General features: G+C 30.3%; 1 protein-coding gene across 2 annotated transcripts; it reads right to left on the bottom strand.

Annotated features, from left to right (window-relative positions):
- Positions 1-4623: 4623 nt before the first annotated feature.
- LOC137833048 (uncharacterized) lies at positions 4624-14644 on the bottom strand. 2 transcript variants are annotated; one of them, XM_090303051.1, is made up of 7 exons: positions 14586-14644; positions 13761-14285; positions 11380-11529; positions 10370-10480; positions 6151-6336; positions 5426-5793; positions 4624-5324 (listed from the first exon to the last, which is right to left on the bottom strand). In XM_090303051.1, exons 1-7 carry the CDS (start codon positions 14599-14601, stop codon positions 4767-4769), a joined length of 1914 nt encoding a protein of 637 aa, XP_090159177.1. In that variant the 5' UTR covers positions 14602-14644; the 3' UTR covers positions 4624-4766. The 2 variants fall into 2 exon arrangements, 1 of the variants encoding a protein (XP_090159177.1); XR_016521329.1 differs by lacking the exons at positions 4624-5324; positions 5426-5793 and adding an exon at positions 6868-7030 and having other exon boundaries at positions 6200-6336.
- Between the last annotated feature and the right edge of the window lie 7525 nt (positions 14645-22169).

A 22169-nucleotide genomic window follows, 5' to 3' on the forward strand; every position in this document is an offset into this window, starting at 1 on the left:
TCCAATCTTTCCACCCTTACACTTCCATGTTGGACAGCATTGAGGTCCTGGCAGTCCAAGCTTTCAATTTCTTGTATGATGACCCTCCTCCTGGTATGTAAGTTTCCATACACATCTCTATTCCATACCTTGAGGTCTCCCTTTATCCTTTTCAGTTTGTCCTTGAGCTTTGTTATTTCATTCCCCTGAACAACATATGACTGCCACATTTCCTTCACCATCCCAGTGAACCCCCTCTCCATATGCCATGCATCAATGGTTCTAAACGGTCTAGGCCCCCAGTCCTTGTCGACCGATTTAACCACAATGGCGCAATGGTCTGACACTTCTCTCCGCTGTATATACTGCTTGCTACTTGGCCATACCTGTAGCCACTCCTCAGATACAAGAATTCTATCCAACCTACTTTTTGCCGAGCCATTTGCTTTAAACCAGGTGTATTTTTTCCCTACTAAAGGCAGATCTAATAACAGATTTGTCTCAATGAAATTTTTGAAACCGTAGGTCTCCCTAGAGCACCCAACGCTTCCATATATACTCTTCCTCTCACTTCTGGTTCTAACTGCATTAAAATCCCCGCAAAAACACCATAACAGATCCTGTAATGCTGCTTTAATGTTAGATAACTCCTCCCATAGCCTCTCCTTATCTGTGTATGTACAAGCAGCGTAGACTTCTTCTCTTCTGCAAGCAACACCCATACGTTTACCCACTTCCCATAGCATACCTGATTCCTCCACAACTTCCAGATCGCATATCTGGGCGTTACAATTAAAGATGTCTCCATCAGAGATTGCTGTTGTAGGCGTTTCAGCTGAGTAAGAAGAATTCTTTAACCGAGCAGCTCTGTCACTTATTCTTATCGAACGCCTGGGATGGGTGCTTGGTTCTCCCAATTCCCACAGCCCTTTCTTCTTACTTTTACGAGGTGTGGACTTATTCACGAGGCCCCTTACCATTAGCTCTTCGCCACTACCCCTCTTTCTTTGTGCAACTTTGCTCCCCTCTTCAAGCTCCTGCCATACCAGTTCTTCTACATGGCTTCTAAGGGGCGCATCGGAGTCAAAGATCTCTCTCTCTTGCAGATTACCCCCTCCACACCCTTCCTCATGGGCTGGCCCTAGATCTTGGCTTTCCTTCAACTGGGCCGACTGGTTGCCATGGTGGCCCAACGAAATAAAAGGTGTGTAAAGAAAATTACTATGCTCCACGTCCACCACTATCCTCGCCAGATCATCATGTTTAGGACAACTATAACCTTCCACTTTATCAGATACCCACGCTGGCAAGTTGACTAACATCAACTCTTCTGAACCCTTGTGGATCTCCCTTTCCCCATTCGTGAAACTCTGACACACTTTAAGCCGACCTACTATTCCTTTTGTCATAGACTCCCCAGAACCGGACATTTTTGTCTCTTGTGAGGCCTGGTCCCCACCTTCGTTCTCCTCCCCCTTCTGCCACGTAGCCCCTCCGTCGCACCGCTCCACCTCCTCCTCACAACTATTGACCGACAACTCTGTCTCTTCTACGTAGGTGTCCACCGAAGATACACTATCGGAGGAGCCAAACTCATAAGAACTACACTTACACGGATTTCCCTTGGCGCTTGGGTTTTCTTCTTCAATAAAAATGCTATAAATTTTATTGTTAATCCTCATGTCTTTCTTCAACCTTGGATTACAATTTTTCAGAATCCTGACTTGGAGTCTAGCGAATTCTAAATTCTCCCATACCAGCGTTGAGTTGTCTACAGACACCAGAGTTGCCATTCTCCTACTACTTTGGCAAAACAATCCTCATTCCACAGGGAGAAGGGCAAGCCATAGCATCTGACCCATACCAGTTTATGATCCGCCACATGATTCTCAGACCACGGTTTTATATAATCAAAGATGCTATCGAACCATTCCTTGTTGAGGTTAAAAAGAGCCTCCATGCTTTCCTCTACTCTTGGAGTGATTAGGGTCAATCTATCTCCCATATACCTCAACCTGACCATGTCCATACCTCCCTTCACAAACTCCTCTTCCAGATGGGCAAAGTCTAACTCTGCATTAAACTGGCCAATTGAGCTTTTTTCCAGCCACGGTAAAGACTGTTGATGTGTCTTAAAAACTGGTCCTTTCCATTGCTGTTGAGAGCCTCCAACAACTGCTTCAACAAAAGATTTCTTTCGAGCTTTTTCCACCCAGACCTCCTTCTTTATTGATGACCCAGTTACCCCCAGACCTACCACACTCTGCTTCCTTGTTTCTTTTGGCAACTCTAGTTGTTGCTTCAAGTCTTCCTTCCTCTGCTCCCTTCCATCTTCTACCCCGTTCCTCCGGTACCTCGGAACATTAACGTGCAGCTTCAGATTTCCTATATAAATTTGGTCAAGTTCCTTCTCCAATCTCCCAACGTTTCTCACCTCAAAAAATCTCACAAAACCAAACCTCCTCCCCCACTTATTTAGCCTACGAGAGATAAATACTTCTTTCACCCTTGCCCACCTTTGAAACACCTTGTGCATGTCCAGCTCACCAAAACCATGTGGGAAATTTGAGAAAAAAAACGATGTTGTATTATTTACTGATTTTCGTTTCTTGTGGTCGGTACCTCCCTGTCTCTGTGATTGACTAGTTCCCCAAGCTTCCCGTCCATGACCTCCATACCTCTGACCATTGCGCGCTTGTTGATAAAAAAAATTCCTTGAAGCTCATCCCATGAGCTTCTTTAGATCATGAGCCTCTGCACTGGTCGTTGTTTAGAGACATTCTGAAAGTCAAGAAATAACAGTTTCTTCCCAGTGGAAAAACGAAGGAGCAAAAGCCACACTAGGGTAAAAGATCGCTTAAACAAAATATTAAATACCTATTATATTAGTAAGTATGCATGAGCCACAAACGTCAACCACAACGGTGATGACTATTCTATTCGAGTCATACTTTCTTAATATTCTATATTAACCATTCATTTATTTCAAAATTTCTTTTTTATTTTATTTTAAATTTAAAGTCCTTATTAACTGATATTGTATATAACAGTATAAATAATTGATCATAAACATATTTTTTACATTAGCATCTCCAATAAAATATTATATATACGGTGAATATATATATTGTAATAAGCTAACAATCATATATCAAGTATTGTTAAACAATTTTTTGTTTTAAACTTCTCTAATTAAATCATTTAAACTTTTGACATGCGGTTGTTAAATAATCCTCTAATCGTGAGAATCAACCTAAATTCGTCTCAACTTTGGAGGAGGAATTTTTTTGGATATTTTCTTTTTCATATGGGTTGAGACATCTCATGTATTTCTATATATAATTTTTTTTCCGTCTTTCCACTTAAAAAATATAATATAATTCTTAAGTTTGATTGGAATATATTTTCATGATTGAACTAAAAGTATATATACCTAATTAATAAATTAATACATGAATTATTTAATGCATTTTTAAATAGTTGAATGTGATGGTCAAGCTGTCACCATATCTTTTAAATCAATGCATACATATATAGTTTTTTGGTATTTTTTTATCGACAATAATTAACACAAATTAAAGGATACTTCAGAGTTATCCTAAACCAGTATAAAAAAAAGGCATGTATAGTCTAGATTCGGACATTTTTTCTTAAATGACGTATCCGTTTCCGTAGTGACACTCGTACAACACTCGTAGGATACTTTATAGGTGAAGTGTTCAATTCAAAAAAATATTTGTTGGATTTTTGAAAATTCTAACATGGTTTTAACACAATTTTACAAGGTATAAATACAATAACTTTCTAAAAACTCAAATTTATTGTATAAATTTTTATTATGATTATAAAAGTAAAAACAAATTATTTTGAACCAGTCATGAAAAATATCTTCCTACTTCCAAAAGAATCTGAAACATACTTTTGCACATAAATATTTATTTTCAATTTATATAATTCAAAATTATATAATATATAGATTCATGTCCCGTATCCTACATTTTAGAGATTATATATATCTCTGTGTCCGTATCCGTGTAATGTCAGTATCCGTATGTATATCTGTGCTACATAGCTAGTGACCGAAAGAGAGTGGATGAAGCGCTTATAATACACTAAAACATTTTTTTTTTTGAAAAAAAAAGCACTACAAAAATGGTGTGATATGTTATCCACATTTACTCAAAAACTTAATACATCTAAAGAATCCATTTTCCGTAAATTTTTTTTTTATCAGTAAAAAATTATATTGAACGAAGATGCTTTAATCCATATACAACAAAATATATGCATACATAATCAAAATTCCTAAAATATCAACTCTCTTGAAATCACCCTCACCCCATTCCATTCTGCATAACGCATCTACAATGATATCACAATCACAGTTTAGAACCATGCTCATAACTAAAACTATAGTAAGCAATATTAGCCTATAACTAGTTTTTTTTTTTAACTTAACCAAAAAAATCTTTCATGAAACTTGCAAGTAAAATAAAAGAACTAAAAGATTTAATTTTACAAGACAGAAAAACTCAACTGCCAATTCAGTTTTTAATTTCAACAAGCAGTAATGTTAGGATCCTAAAGCATATTATCTTGTAATAAATTTTCTTAGAAACTAATTCCCATATTGATACCAAGAGATGAGTGTGCGAATAATGAAAACGAAGCAGATAATATTACAATAAACTTTTGTGTTGGAAAAATAAATAAGTAGCAGAGAAGACATGATTAGATTAGAAAGGAAGTAATGAAAGTAGGAAGTGAGGTTGGATTGGTAAGCAAAGTTATCTAGAGAAAGTAGGACCTATAAATGGGTGATGAGTCCTGTATGGCAGTGGCGTCTTGCTGGAAATAACTCTAACAAGCTCAACATAAAATGGGAATTGCATGACTGCATAGATAGTGAGCGGCAAGCAAGTGGCAGCACAAACAGGGAAGATTATTATCTTGTACTTTTCATTGAGCACAAAGAAATATGCAGCCCAAAACGAAACGAGCATGGAAGCAACGGATGCAAAAAGAGAACTTAAGCCGAAGATAAGCTTCAAGGGCAAGCTGAAGCGGAAGTCTTGAGCCTGTTTTGAAGAAGTGAGTATGGCGAGGAACATTACCAGTGCGGTGATGGAGAAGCCTAGTCCAAATAGTGCAGCCATGGAAAATACATACGAGGAAACTCCGGCGATCAGAGCTGCCACAACTGAGGCAGAATTGGATAAGTCCTTTAGGGCATCTGAGGAATCTTTCACTTTCTGCATGTGTTTCCGCTCATAGATTTCCCATGCAGTTTCACCATCTTTGTTGCGTAAATAATTGAATTGTTCCGGCACTAGGCCACTGATGTACTGCTCCATCATCATACAATACAAATCTTCATATTTTAATTTATCATTAATGTCAATTACAATCTACATTGCTCATTTATATAATTTATAAATATGCATACCTCGTACCACTTGATATCCCTTATCATTTGCATGGTATTACCAGCTCTTTGCCAAATCCTTTCGTTGATTGGTGTACTTGCTGCTGCTAAGTGTAACACTGTGTTCTCTCTGTCATCCATTTCTAAAATTAAGCTATAAAAAATTTCTTTTGACAAATACCTCCGCAACAACTCAGTAACTCTGACTTGCTTATTCTTAACTGCCACAAGCAATACATTTTCATTTCTAGGGCTAGTTTCATGTATGACACTTGGTACTTTAAATTGAAGTCCAAGCACAATTTCCTCAATGCCGTTTCTTGCTGCTGTAAAAAATGCAGACACCTTTTCGTCTTCTTTTGCAGCAGAGTTCATTTGTTGATTGAGCACTGACAAAGGATACACTTAACTGTTTAGGATTTGTTATATAAAACAGATAAAAGTGTTTGTCCATATTACTAAATGTCTATACTACAGTCTTATATTAACAGAAAACTACCCTTGATCAGTTTAATTTCTGTATCAAAATCCAGCTTATAAAAGTTGCCTCAATTGTTAATAGTAAAGTTAAGATGGTTTCACTGAACAAATATTTTTATCTTTGTATTATATTCACAAATAATTAAAAAATGTCATTATATTTTCATTCTTCTACATTTTAAAAAACATGCATATATTTGTAAGTATAACTTATTTTTCCAGTATCTTAAATAAAACTTTCAAAGCATAATAAAGATAATAACAACTTGGTAATTTGTTTTGAAGCTCATTCAGAAGGTCGACTGTGTCAGCTTTTGTTGCCACTGCCACAAAGATTATTTCCTTTTCTTCATTTTTTGGTGCAGATTCTATGGTATTTTCTTCTTCATTTTTTGGTGCAGATTCTATGGTATTTTCTTCTTCATTCTGCTCTGAGGAATCTTCACTCACCACTGCAAATATATACAGAGGGAGATGGGACCAAACATTTAGATTATTAATACAATAACAATCATGGATATGCAGAATCATGTTTATCAAAATTTGTTAAATCCGTGTAATTATCAACTCAGTTTCTTTGATTTGACATCCTTTTCATATTTTTAGTTTGGTACTTATAGCATTTTTATTTTGTTTATACCTGAAAATCAGCTACACAAGTCTTTGGATGCAACAGCATAATACCTTAACTCTTAATTGCGCTATGAACCTAACTTTTGAAATGATGATCCTGAGGTAAAAGTGGAGTAATATATGCATGGAAAAATTATTAAGGATGTTGTAGAAAGGAAAAAATTGAGTTTTATTATGCTAGAAGGCTAGAAAATGTAAGGAATTATAAGAAATTCACATCTCTAGAAAATTCTGGATTTGTGTGCAGTGGAGGGTTGAATTGGCAGCGAAAATGAGGCAAATTAATTTAGTTAAATATACTGGGTAGCTGCAGGATAACAAGATAATCAAGAATCTTAATTATGGCTTACTTATTAACTGTTCTTTGGCAATAAAGAGTGAGTGGAACTCTTCATCTTCTCTTGTAAATATCATGGATGGTTCACCTCCAGCAATTTCCATGTCCAGATAAGGTGTATTCATCAAAATAGTCCCATTTGTGTTTTTGCTTTAGCTTCTTTATTGCTTCCAAGTCTTCCAAGTTATGTGTATATATATATATATGCATGGAGAAGACCCATCATTATCATAAATAATCCTTAACTACTATAATATTTTATATCGTAATAAGATTTTTGTGAATTTAACATACCTAGTGCAGTGACACCCCATCCTAGTACAGTGACACCCCATCTTGAAGGCCTAAGGTATTTTAATGCAAATCGAACAATACATGACAATCCAATAATACATGACCGAACAAAAGTGGCATACTTTTGTGTTTTTTTCTTTCATTTTAATAACAATACAACTCAATCAATGATATATAATATATGGACAATTAAAACACCTAAGTTAAAGAGTTCACTCCTCTCTTTATAGTCTTTAGAAAAATATTGTAAAGAATAGATTTCAATTCATTAACTTTGTAATTGACCGATATAATAAACTTTGTAATTGGAAATCATAAAGTGACCCTTTTAGAAAGAAAATTTTAAAAGAAATTGAAATTTTTAGAATTTTATAACTATTATTAAAGCTTATTAGCACTGTAGACTGTCATACCCAGGTTTTGGTTTCTATTAATTTACTGTGCCCGATTATGTAATACATTTGTTTCAGTGAATTTAAACGGAAGAAGTGCAAGTGTGGATTTAAGAAATTCACAAAAACAAATTTCATCATAGCATATATGCAAAGAAATCCACGTACACATACATTTAAATTAAATTATTTATTCACAATATTTAAAATTATATTATAAAATAGTAATAAAATTATAAACAATATTTTAAAATAATAATAATAAATATAAATTAAAAATATAATTAATAAATTTATTAAATAATAATATCAATAATAATTATTTTATTTTTAAAAACTATTTAATAATGTTATTAATAAAAAATATAACAATAAAATTATAATATAATAAACACACATATATATATAATAATAATATTAATTATAAACAAAATTATGTCCTAATATTTTTTATTAAATTTATTTATTTTTATCTAATAATTTTAAATTCTTAAATCTATTAATAAATTTTCATTTAACTGTTTTTTCAGTTATAAATATTAAACTTTTATTTTGAATGCAAACACAATTTTTTTCTGATAATTTTTTTATTATTATTTTCTGACAAATGTACATAATCTGTATTTTTTTTCAAAAGTAAGTTTTTTATATAATTGTAAAAATAACACAAAAATATCTACTTATTTATAATAATAAAATTAATAATATTTTTTAAATTTTATCAATATATTAATTTGTTTATTTATAATTTTAATTTTATTTAAAAAAAAACTATACAAAAATAACTTATTTTATTTTTTAACTTTTTAACATAAGAATAAAAATAGATTTGTAATCTTATTTTTTTTTTACATCATTAAAAATAATTTAAAATATTATTCACAAATTTTAATAAACTTGGCTAATACATCTCTCATATACTACAATCCAAACATACTAACTTACTTTTATCACCGTTTAACTATTCCATCCAAAGAAAAGATAAGTAAACATAAGTCCTTTGATTCTATTTGTTGTTGCTATTTCTTCAAATTGTTGTACAGAGACTGAACAATATAAATGTTCCCTATGTATATACAATATAATTGTAGCTGATAAAATAAGTTTTTTCTTGATCAAATCTAGATTTTTCTTTATTAATATTGATAGAATTATTTTTCAACTGATATTAGTTGTTGAATTTTTTTTTACTATTTTTAATTTATTATAAAAAATTATTAAATAGAAATTCATTTTAGAAACTAAAATAATTAATTATTATTTGACTAAATTAGAAACATTTTATAAACTACAAAATTTTTTAAAATAGTTTCTATTAGTAATAAAAATTTATAAAATATTTTTTAAATTAGTATCTAACCATTAACTACCAAAATTTTAATTATTTACTACTTTATATTCTAAAGTAGTCTCTATTAATATTTTAGAGACTAATTTATAATCTAAAATATTAGTAGTTAAAGTCTTGATAACTAATTTAAATATCAATTTAAAAATTATTTTATAAATTTTTATTAATAAGAAAAACAATTTTATATTTAAATAATTTTTTAATTTTTATAATAGTATCTAATTTAATTAATATAATAATTAATTATTTTTTATTTTTAAAATTAATTATTATTTAATATTTTTATGATGGATGTAAATCATAACTTTTTAGCATATTTATATGATTTATGTATCGTCATATTTATTTCTTAATTAATTTTTGTTAGATTTTTCTCTATTATAATGTTCGTAAATTTTTTTAGTTAAATGCTAAAGAAATTTTGTCAAAAATTTGTATTCAATACTTTCGGTTGATGTCTACAGGATTAAAGTATTTTTTTTTTGTGTTTTTCGTCATTAAAAATACTACATCTTACAAAAATTAAATTCAACAAATTAATTTTTTTTTATTTTTTTATATTCTGCCACCACAATTTTGTCTAGGGAAAGATGAATGGTTTTTATATAGCAAATGATCCTACATTTTATTACAAAGTTCATAATGTTATTGCATGATGCAAGTTGTTATAATGAAAAGTAGTAGGTTTGATTTCTATCCATAATTTAGAAAGTTTATTGAGAGATGTAATTCATAAATCCTCGTTAATTATTTTAATCTTAATTAATATTATTTAATTTTATAAATTATATATATATATATATATTTAAAATTATAGATAGTTTTATTGAATTTTTTGTCAAAAATTAGTAGGCTTTATAATAAACTTGTTAGATGAGTCACATTCATCTTTAATAGAAAATCAAATTACTAATAATAAACATATAAAGTCTTATATACTTATTTTCATATTTAGTAATAAAAGAATTATGAAACAATATAGTTTCACATTACATTGGTAAACAAGTCACTCTAAAAGAATAATCTTGGTAGTTCTATATTTTGAGATTTATTTTAAAAAAATTTACATAATTTTGAAGTTTTTCAAATATAGCGGTATCCTTCATCAAATATAATCTACGGTGATATTAATTTTTGTTTCGTTGAACTTAATTATCGTTGATTATAATTATTTAAAAATAATAATTTAATTATTTTCCAGAACACGTGATTCATACAGAAGAACATAATATAGTTAACTAAATACATAAAAAAAACTAAAATTACAATAACATAGCAAATTAAATATCGATAAAAGATGTTAAAAAATTAAGGAACCAATTATTTAGTTTGAAATAAATAGATAATTAATAGTCGTAAGATCATAAAAGTGGAAAAAATTGAAAGCAACGCTGAATTTCACTTGCATGTATTAATTAGTGAAAGTTAATTAACGAGTATATTATAACATTTTAAATATTAATCAGAAGTAAGTTTACCTTTGTGTTCAAGGTCGTCTTTTTTTTCAACTTTCTCCACAGCATCTAGAAGTTCTTCTTTTTTAAACGATGTTATAGTTTTCCCAACATCTAGAAGTTCTACATGAATAACTTTGACATGAAAAATAATAAAAATAATATTAAAAGTGTGTTTTGGTGGGTTTGACATGAATAACAGATCAATAAAATGTTATTTTGGTAAATCAAAATATAACTTTTATAGGTTTCTATTTTTTTTCTCGTATTTTAATTTTCTAAAAATACAAAGTTAATTAAATCAATTCTTAAAATTATATTAATTCTCGTTAAATTATTTTTGTTAAAATTATTTTTTCTTATAGTGAGTTTATGATAAGGTTGCTAATATGGTTGGTCAAATATAGAATTTTTGATATATGAATTTTTTTGTGTAGGAGGAATGACATGTTTGCTAATTGACTTGCAAATGATCTTTGGATTGTTTGTAAATGGATTGGGACATCTTTAAACATTTTAATTAATTTATTTTAAGTAAAAAAAATTAATTAATGATAAAATTGATATATGAAATAATTTTAAAAGTTTATAAATATGAAATTCAATATAAAAATAAAGGATTATAAGATGAAGATTAGAAAAGAAGAGAACTTTTAAAATTAATTTTTAAAAATTTAGATTGAATAAATGTTTTTATTGGTGAACATTAAGAAAAATATAATTTGTTGATTAAATTTGTAAAAAAAAAGTTGAGTAAAAATAAAAAAAAAAGAGGTTGAGGATTTTATGTAAAATAAAATACACACTAGATCGATGGAGTTGCTTAATTTTTAAAAATAGACCCCATTAATGAATAGTTTGAAATAAAAGATGCAACATTATTTCTGTTGTGGAGTTAAAATCCCTATTAGGCTAGCCATTAATTAAGAATTCATCTCTTTGAAAGGATGTATTTTAATTAGAATGTATAGAAGATAAAACTATAACTATTAATTAAAAGGCTTAATTATGAGATTAATGAGCACAACACTTACCATAATATAGAATTTGCTTCCACCATGGGAGATTGCTTCCACTCTTGAATGCTGAAGGTTTGCAAGCAAGAACTTTGAGAGGTGTGGCTCCATCTTTGTTTCGTGTGTTCACAAGTCCAGGATAACAATGGCTTATTATAATTGCCAAATCTATATATCAATCACACATACAAATCATTAACAATAATTTTTTTGATCCAATCAAACTGAATCTTCTCAAATTAAGTTGTTGTAAAATTCTTTGTATTGCATACATTTTTTAATTTAAAATAGTGATATGTGAAAGTAATTTATTCTATTGGTCATTCAAATCATGTTTAGGGCTTCATTTTTAGGATATAAATAAACTATGTCTACTACAGAAAATTATTTTCCAATTTTACTTTTAGAAAAAAAAATGAAAGGTATGAATTGCATATGCAAAACTTTAAAAATGTTTAAATAGAATATTCAATTGTATAAGAGAAGTATTTTACTCATCGACTTTACCTACCGAAAAATAGTGTAAATAAATGGTGATTGAAATAGCCACTGATATATCAGTCTCAAATATGCATTATTAGAAAATTATTAAATGGAAACTAATTTAATAAATAAAAAATAATTAGTTTCTATATTATTATAAAAAGACTAAAAAAATTATTACTATCTAAATTAATTTCTACTATTAATAAATAGTTCTTAAATTATCTAGATTTTAGCTACCAACTATTTAGATTCTAAAGTTGGTATCTAAAACTTTAATAGTTAATTAGATACCAATTTAGAACTATTTATTAATAATAGAAACTAATTTAAATATCAATAATATTTCTACTCTTTGTAATAGTATCTAATTTAGTCAATATAGTAATTAATTATTATTTTTTAAAATTATTTTTTATTTAATGATTTTAGTGTAGTGATGAGACCGAAACCATGACTGAATTGTTAATAATATTAACGTGTTTAGCAACAGAAAGTGAAAGTGTCAAAAAAATTTGCTCACTAAATCAGTGATTATGTTAAAGAATATAAAAGTGATATTTTCCACTAATGAAATAGCAACTGAAAGTGATAAAAGATTTGATCGCTAAATTGGTAATTATATTGAAAAAAATAAAAGTAATATTTTTTTGACTGACATAACAATAGAAATTGTTTATTTTTTATGTTTTTATCAGTATTTCTTTTATAGATACAATATGCTAAATGATTTTTCAAAATTAAAAGTGACAAAATGTTATTAGAAATTTCGTATTGGTGAATTTTAAATGAACAAGTAAAAAAATATTGATTAAGAAAGTTATAGGTGAAAAGCTTTGAACATCTATGTTTAGGGCTTCAATTTTAGGATCTAAATAAACTACGTCTACAGCATAAAATTATTTTCCAATTTTACTTTTAGAAAAAAAATGGAAGGTATGAATTGCATATGCAAAACTTTAAAAATATTTAAATAAAATATTCAATTGTATAAGAGAAGTATTTTATTCATCGACTTTATCTACCAAAAAATAGTGTGAATAAATCGTGATTGAAATAGTCACCGATTGATATCAGTCTCAAATATACATCATTAGAAAATTAATTTTATAGACAAAAAAATAATTAGTTTCTATATTATTATAAAGAGAGTAAAATAATTATTAGTATCTAAATTAATTTTTATTATTGATAAATAGTTTCTAAATTTGTATAAAATTAGCTACCTAGACTTCAACTACCAACTATTTATTTAGATTATTCTGTTGGTATCTAAAACCTTGATAGTTAATTAGATATCAATTTAAAACTATTTAATAATAATAGAAACTAATTTAAATATCAATAATTTTTTTACTCTCTATAATAGTATCTAATTTAGTCAATATAATAATTAATTATTTTTTTATCCCTAAAATTATTTTCTATTTATTAATTTCAGTGTAATGATCGAAACAATGACCGAATGAATTATTAATAATATTAGCGTGTTTAGCAACCGAAAGTGGAAGTGTCAAAAAATTTATCACTAAATCAGTAATTATGTTAAAGAAAATAAGTGATATTTTCTACTAATGAAATAGCAAGTGAAATTGGAAGTGATAAAAGGTTTGATCGCTAAATTAGTAATTATATTGAAGAAGATAAAAGTGATATTTTTTTACAAACATAACAATCCAAATTGTTTATTTTTTAGTTACTGATATGTTTTTATTAGTATTTCTTTTATAGATACAATAGGCTAAATGATTTTTCAAAATTAAAAGTGAAAAAATGTTACTAGAAATTTCGTATTGGTGAATTTTCAATGAACAAGTAAAAGAATATTGATTAAAAAAGTTATAAGTGAAAAGCTTTGAACATGGTAGATTGATGGAAGTAGATAGAGATGAAGATGGAATTAAAAGCTTGCTTACCCAAGAATTCTCTCCAAATGGAATTGTGAAGGATGGTGTCTCCAGCATAGTTCCTAAGTGGAACATCTAAATCTATGGAAACATGGTGAAGGTACACAAAGGCCTTTGTTTGGCCATTGAGCACAGCCTTGAAAATAGGTGTTTCACCCTTGTTGTTCCTAACCCTAATCAAATCCTTCCTTTCACCTTTTTTCCCTATGATGCACTTACACATGCCAATGAACCCTCTTGAGGCTGCAAGGTGCAAAGGAGTGTCCCCTCTCTCATTGGTTGATGTCAGTGCACTTTCATAGCTCACCTCTTCACTCCCTTCATGTCTCAAGATTTCTCCAAAAAGAGTGTTAACAAGCTCCACTCTCCCATCATTCACTGCCATATGCAGCGCAGTGCCTCTGCTTTCATTGATTGTAATTTTGTGGCAGTAACTGTAGTTTCTATATGCAGCAATAACATCCTTCCATCTTCCTTTCAATACGCACTCTTTGAATTGTGTGATATGATACAAATGTGTATCTTCTTCTGATCCTTCAATTATCAAATTTCACTCAAAATATCATGAACTAGTTAAATAGTATTTATGCACTGAATTAAGATACACTCATAATTTTATTTAGTTTGGCCAACCAGTATATCAGATATTAATTAAAGCATGGTTAAATAAATAAAAATGCTGAAAACAACTTGATTCCAAGGTTATTGGATAACAAGATAATCAAGAACAGTATGTCAATAAATTTAATACCAATTATATAGAAAACCAGAGTACAAAGGAGAATTTTAAAATGTTAGAAAACTGGTTTGTAAAAGTTCACATTCTGGACTCACCTTCATTGGAAAACATTTTGAAACGAAGAATGCAGAGAAGAACGGTGATAGACGTGAAATCTCAAATAATGCAGGCTTACTTTTTATAGTGACAAAGCTCCCAATTCTACACATTTTGTTGAGTATATGCTACTACTTTTTATTTATTTATTTGTTCTGTATTATTACTATTTCTTTAGTTTTTATCACTAGTTATAAAATAATTAGTCAAAGTTGTCTCTTACCATTTTCTCACTGTATTAATTTCTGGTCTCCTATTAAATTAATTTTAAATATATGAAATCTATTTCCTGATTATATTCATAGTTTCGACTATAGTAAACGCATACTTCTATTTATGCATCAAAAGTTGAGAATAATAGCATTTTATTTGTATAAAAATTAAGAGTTTCAAGTCATCTTAGAGTCCAGTGAAGTGGAATCAAGGAATTTTCTTGCTCGGCAATCACATTTATGTCCATATACTGAGCAAAATAAAAGCTCAAGAAAAGCATAAAGCAGAATATTACTGTTTCACTTAGAATTTTCGCATCACCCAAAGATGAGGATTGGTATCTCTGGTTGTCTTTATTTTCATTGGTCTTTATCATTCCTTTTATTCCTAAAAGCAAGCTAAATACTGAGGTAATGCTCTTATTCTTTTATTTGGTAGAATACTCAATATTACTCAAATCAGTAAAGAATTGTTCTTCACTTCAGAAGTCAATTATGGTACTCTTCACTTATGCGATATACCCCAATAGACAACACATATTCAGCAGCAGTAGTACATATCATGACTAGTCTAAGAGGGTTGCAGTTGATATCACATATGTCCCTCCACATTTTAATTATACTTAAGGCACTAGTAAAAAAAAAAAGTAAATTAACGACGGTGAATATATAAAGACAATTTTCGTGTCATTATTTCGAGTATGGTTATAACTAAGTCATTTATAACGACAGGTGAATGTCGTTATAAATGAATTATAATAACATATAATCAATTGTCGTTACTTTAGCTACTAAATAACTAAATTTTTTAAAAAAAAATTTAAAGACGATTTCAAGAGGAACCGTCATAATAAGTGTGTCTCTTTAAAAAAAATGGATTAAAGGTAGTCATAATTAGTCTAATGAGTTAAATGAGGAATACTACACAAACCCTAAAAAAATGCAGAAGAACATGGAAACTCAATAATAAAAGCTGGTAAATAAGAACATAGGGGGTTTTATTAACAAAACAATAAAAGAAGTACCAAATAAGGATTTCGTTAGGTTAAGACATAAAAACAATAAAAAAATGCAGTGAAAGAGAAGAGCACCTTGAGCACCATCTTTCTTGTCGTTGTCGTCGTTTTCTTCATCATCGTCAGCTTCGTCCTTCACCTCTTCTACAACGAGAGCGTCGTCATCCTGACAACATGCTCAAAAATTATACACCAAACATCAATAAGAGAAAGGAGTGGAATCGCGTTTTGCAAATTAAAACAAGAAAAAAGAAAAAAAAAAAAGAGAGAGAATTAGTGAGGGGGAACCTGCGGTTGGGGTTTCTTCCTCTATGTTGCGTTGTCAACGAAAGGAACCATGGCTGGGTGTGTCAGAGAGGGTAGGATTGGGATTTCGCAGTTTCACTCAGTGCGTGGGTTCTGATGGGCGGAGAAAAAATAAAGCTAAGCTTTTCCATATCATTTTAAAAACCACTAAGTATCAAACAATAGGTTATTTCGATATTTCAACAGGTTGAAATTTCATAGCCTTTTAGAAAATCCATCTTTTTAAAAAGATAAAGATTCAAATGAACTTCGATCATCTTAAGGAGTGAATTAACAAGTTAAAAACTACAAGACAACACGCACATCCATCAACAAGGTCTTCAATCTTTCCACATGGATTTGGAAACATTAAAGCATCTTGTTCAACAAAAAGGTTTCATGAGTGTTTATGAAAAGTGTGAAGAGTTAAGAGTGTATTTGGTTTCCAAGAGTCAAAGAAGGCTTAAAAAAAATTGGGAATAATGAGGAATGGCATATGGAGAGAAGGAAAATGTGGGGTTTTTATTTCGAAGGAGAATTGTGGCAGTTTAAAATGACACGTTCTGAAGGATAATTGTGCAGTTACTAATATGTCGTATTATACGAAAACTTGTGGTGGTTATTAATAATTACCATATTAGAACTGCCACTTCATACACGATTATTTGTAGTGTTTGAGACACAACTTCCACTTAGCCCATGCATAAGAAAAGTTTCCTCAATTTACCTTTGATATGTTATCTATTTTCTAGGATAACATTATTATATATGTTTTCTTCAACCCCAGTGTCAATCTTACTATCAAATCTATTCCTAGCATTCAAATATGTTAAGCATTATCATTTAGGTCAGAAACTTAGAAGTACTTTTCAGTCAAATCTAAATTTCGAGATAAGCATTACTAACAAAATGATAATACCAATCATCAATCAAGAACATAATAATATGTTTAGATATCACCTCAATACATAAGAGTTGAACAGGTTACTCCCAATCTAAAAGGTAGAATTAGCCACTCATGATGACTATTACACACAAGGAGAGCATGAAAAGAAGATCCAGGATGTTTCTCCTTGACGACTGCCTCCTCTAATGTTTCTCACACCTCCTATTCTCCCAATTGGGTTACAAGTCACTCAATGGTGTTTTCCTCTCAATCTTGCACACTAGGTTTGTGCCCCAAGCCCCTTATTTAACCTAAATTGCTTGGGTTTAAGTGGATTCTCGCTCAAGCGAGCAAAACGTCGTTCAACCCAACTTCACTTGTGCTATCTCGCTCAAGTGAGATAGCTTGCTTGAGCGACCTCCCCTGGTGGTCAGATGGCTCTTTTGCGCGTTTAGGCAACTTTGGTGAGTGTTGATGCATTCCAGCTTTCTCTTTTTAGCTTTGTATATTTTCCTTTTGCCCAATTATCTCCCCTGGAATCCTAAAATTAACACAAAATTTTGGAATAAATTGTTCCTATTCAATTAAAAATCACAAAATATGTAACAAAGTATAAATTCATAAATTAGGGGTTATTTTATACTTATTTTTTTAACAATTAATACTCATAAGTGTCTATATTTTAATATGAAATATTACTGAAATTTGGCACTTATTAATATCAAATTGCACACCTTCTTTATGTCAACCCTCACATTTCTATATATAATTTTATTTCTTTGATTTTATATATTCCAAAAAATAATTATCCAAATGGTACTTCAAATCCTATTTCCTCTTTCCTTTAATTCCATCAAGTTGAATTGTTGAAAGTGAACTTTTGCTTGGTTATTATGTATTGTGGTTACCCTTGTACATCTACTGCACATATTCCAAACTTGATTCACGACCTTACAACTAAAAAGCAAATGACTAGTTCATTCCTCCCACAATCCACACATTGAACATAAATTATTTCCTATCATTATTCCATTGCGACACAAGTTTTCCTTTGTTGCCACTGTAGTTAAAATTTCCCTCCATGCAAGTGTTGCAAAGATGGTAAATCCTTCACTTTCTAAGGCAAAGTGTAAAAATCGTTGTTTTTTCCTCCACTACTATTTTGTATCTTTTTATTTGTCGATTTAACAATATATGTTTCTACCTTGAGGTAAACCATCCAGCCTCAACATCATTGACTAAGAGGATACAAGAAGATGGAATCTTATTGGAGAGGAGCATTCATATTTGAATATTCTTTTTCTTCTTCTTAGCTTTGTAAAAAGTGTATAAAGTAGTTTAGGAATTATTTTGGGCCAAGTAGAGTAGAATATTATATGGGCCTTGTATTTGAGTCAAAATAGTTTAGGTTAAATAACCTAACCTTAGAAGAGAGAGTTAGTGTCAAGCTAGGTAAATAACATAGGGCGTCAAGTTAGTGTTTGCTTAGGGCTAAGTGGTGTCACCTTCCATGTGTCACTTGTCACTCTCTCAATGGAGAGGATTTGAATCTTGGGCAGCAAGCTACGTTTTCCACATGTCAACTTGTTAGTGGAGAGGATTTTGAAAGGCTTGCTCCACAAGTTAGGGTGAGGTTAAGGTTTGAGGATTGCTTTGCACGCTTCCTCTTTTAGGATTCTCTTGTACATGAAAATTAACTTTGATTTGAGTAATGAAATGTTGTCCAAATTATGACACACTTCAACTTGTCAAAGTTCTCTCTAGAGTAGTCTTCTTGTTAGACTAATTATAGACTCCTCCTAGTAGTGTTTATTGTGTTGAACAAGATGCTTTGATGATTCCAAATCTGATTTGAAGACTTGAAGAACCTATTGCAGTGTTTGTGTGTATTGTTTAGAAGTATTTGAATTGTCAATTGACATCTAGTATTGCTCCAAACTCCCTTGGTTCTTTATCTCTTTTAAAAGAGGTGTTTTCTAAAATGCTGTGAAATTTTAGTCAGTTGTTTTACAAAACAATCTGTTGTTTGACACTTAGTGGTTTTCAAAAGGTTTTGAAAAATCTTTGATTTATTTTGTATTTTCTGTCAAACTAAAACAACCAGTTATTTCGATAAAACAACTGGCTGTATTATTTGAAATCCTTAACAGAAAAATAATTTCAATGAGTTGTTTCTTAAAACAATTTGTTGTTTTTCTAACATAATTTTGTTAAGAATTTCAAATTGTTTTGAAATGTTTCTAACTGCTTTTAATTAATGATCTAAAAGTTTTAACATTTGAGTCTATATAAAGATTTTTTTATGATCTTTTCAACAACCTAAGAAAGAGAGCTTATTAAAAATGTTTTCAAGAGAATCAAGAGCCTTTGGATAATCGCTTCTGTGTGAAATAGGAATTGAGTTTTCTATTCTTTTGTACTACTGCTTTGTAAAGCCAAGGTGTATTATATTTCCTTCTTTTGAATACTGTAATTGTGTGTAAGTCAGTTTAAGAAAGGGTTTCTGTAAACTGAGGTGTTGTCAAGGAGTGTTGTGTGTTCTTGAGGGGTTCAAGATCAACATTCTTGGTGTGATTTTGGCTAAGAAATGTTGTGTTTTCTTGAGGGGTTCAAGATGAACATTCTTAGTGTGTTTTGTAATCTATTTTTGATTGCATAGTGAATTCTCAATGGTTAGCTGGGGATTGGATGTAGCTATTAGTTAAGAATGAACCAGTATAAATCTCTTTGTGTGAATTTCTCTAGGCCTTCTCTTATACAGTGCATAGCAAACTTTTCTTTGTTTTCTGGTATAAACAAGCTGTTGTTTCGAGAAAACAACTAGTTAATTTTTTTATAAAGAACTATAAAATTGAAATTTTATCCAGTTGAACAGAAAATCAATTGGTTGATTTTTTCAGAACTTTTCACTTTACTTCCAATCTTTGAAAAATCTTGTGAAAACAATTTATCCCCCTCTTGTTTTGGCCACACATTCTAACAATTGGCATCAGGAGCTGAGTTCTTGAAAATTACTCAAGTTTTAATCCTAAATATTTTTGAAAAAGGACGAAAAACTATCTTTTGGGGAAGGTGCTTTTATATACATACCACCTTTGTTTTGTGGGGTGAACTATAAATTCTAGAAGGTTAGAATAAATTTTTTGTTGAGTCAATTGATAGAGGAATCTGGGATGCTATCACTAATGGTCCTTTTATTCCTATGCTTGAAAAAGATATAGTTTTTTTCTTAAAAACCTTGGTCCCAATTGACTAAGAGTGAGAGTAAAAAGGTTTAATATGATTGCATTGCTAAGAACATTATAACTTTTGCTTTGAATTCAAATGAATTTTTCAAGGTTTCTCAATGTGGATCAGCAAAGGAGATGTGGGACATCCTTGTAGTAACCCATGAAGGCACAACAAATATGAAGTGGGCAAGGAAGCATCTCTGATGTGCATTAGAGATTTACGGATGAAAACCATCCGACCTCGAAACTTTCTGCTAAGAAGATAGACGCAGATCGAGACTTACTGAAGAGATTGTAAAGTCTTTTTTTTTTCTTAACCTTGTAAAAGTTGTATAGAGTAGTTAGGAAGTTTTAGGCCTTGTATTTTGGGCTAAAGTAGACAAGGATGTAAATAGAAAAGAAAGTAAAATGTAAAATAGTAAAAAAAAGGGGTGCAAATAGAAATGTAAGCAAGGAAGACATGAAGCTCCACTTGTCTTCTTCTCAATGGAGAGGATTTGCACCAATAAGGTGGTGACACTTGTCACACTCTCATTTGAGAGGTTTTGAGAGACTTTCTCCTATAAATAAGAGTCTTTTGTACATGATTTTTAACTTTGATATGAGTAATGAAATGTTGTCCAATTGAGACACTTTTACTTGTTCAAAGTTGTTCTCTCAAGAGTTGTCTTCTTGTTAGACAAATTTCTAGACTCCTCCTAGTATTGTTGGCCTAACCTCACTCTAGAAACTAAGTGTTGGCCTAACCTCACTTAGATATACCGACATAATTTTTTTCTTTTTCAAAATTTTTACAATTCTTCATGCTTCCGCAATAGTGTTCATCATCCGTACAAGATATTCAAATCAAAACAATGAAGAAGATCTACAAATGAAGATGCAAGTTAGGATTGCATCATTTGGTATCAGAGCTTTGGTTTAAGAGATAAGTAGCTCCTTCTTCTATTTCTTTTTTAATTTCGTGTTGGTCATAGTTTTTCTTGATTGTATTGAATATTTATTGATTTATTTTGTGTTTTTATATTTTTTGTTTGGTTTAAATTCATTGTTCTTACTTTCGTATATATGCTTTTAGGTGTTTTTGTATTCATGTTCATTTATCTTTTGAATTTTCTTAAAATTTGTTCGATCAAATTTTCTTATAATTGAGTCATGTTTAGTCTAAAATTTGTCATAAACTTCATGAACTCTTCAGTGTTTTTGTTTTCATTTCTGAGTTCATAAATTGTTATTAGATCATTAGCAATAGCAATTTTCTTTAAAGTTGGGTTTCATTATCATCTCCAAAATTCATTTTTGAAAATTTTCGGAAAAGTTTTTGTGGTTCAAAAATATATTCAGAGGTATGAACAGTAATCCAGATCTGTTTTTGGAATTTCTTGGAAGTTTTTGGTTTCGTGTTCATCCGGTTGATAATATACTTGAACTTTTGCCGCGATTTTTGATTTGGATCTAACGAATAGAGTCAAATTCCTCTTCCGCTTTCTTTTCGGAAAACCTTGGTTCTGTGTTTTGTTATTGTGACTGCGCATCGCAAATTTCCACAATCGACTTGCTACCTCAAGGCCTCGAAGTTTCTTCAGAAACAGATTGTGGTGATTTTTTCCATCTTCAAAGGAAAACATCAGTTGCCTTGCGTGGTGGTTCTTGTTTCTGAATTGGTTATACGAATAGGTACTTGCCTTCGTGAATCGGTGACACGAGATGGAGAGGATGATGGGAACAGTGTAAGCAAATCAGTGATTAAAAAAAAACCACTGTGCGACGACGATTGTTCCTGTAGTGGTGAAGCAAGCATGTGCTATGCAACTGGAGCGGTGATTTCCGAGTGAAATCAACAGAATTAGCAAAAAAAAAAAAAAAATAGTGTTCGTGCAGAATTGTTTCCAGTAACGCTGTGACTCTCGCTGGAAAAAACAGAGGTGTGATTTTCATTTGCTGTGGTGCTAGTTCG

This window comes from Phaseolus vulgaris, chromosome 6 (assembly GCF_051622355.1).
Source record: "Phaseolus vulgaris cultivar YP4 chromosome 6, ASM5162235v1, whole genome shotgun sequence".
NCBI lineage: Eukaryota > Viridiplantae > Streptophyta > Magnoliopsida > Fabales > Fabaceae > Phaseolus > Phaseolus vulgaris.

What these genes read in the sequence shown, in the direction of transcription:
- LOC137833048 (XM_090303051.1), bottom strand. An exon ending in CATTTGGAGAGAATTCTTGG is followed by an intron (nt 11,530 to 13,760) that starts GTAAGCAAGCTT and finishes ATTGATATATAG; the next exon opens with ATTTGGCAATTATAATAAGC. An exon ending in GCTTCAAAACAAATTACCAA is followed by an intron (nt 5,794 to 6,150) that starts GTTGTTATTATC and finishes ATCCTTTGTCAG; the next exon opens with TGCTCAATCAACAAATGAAC.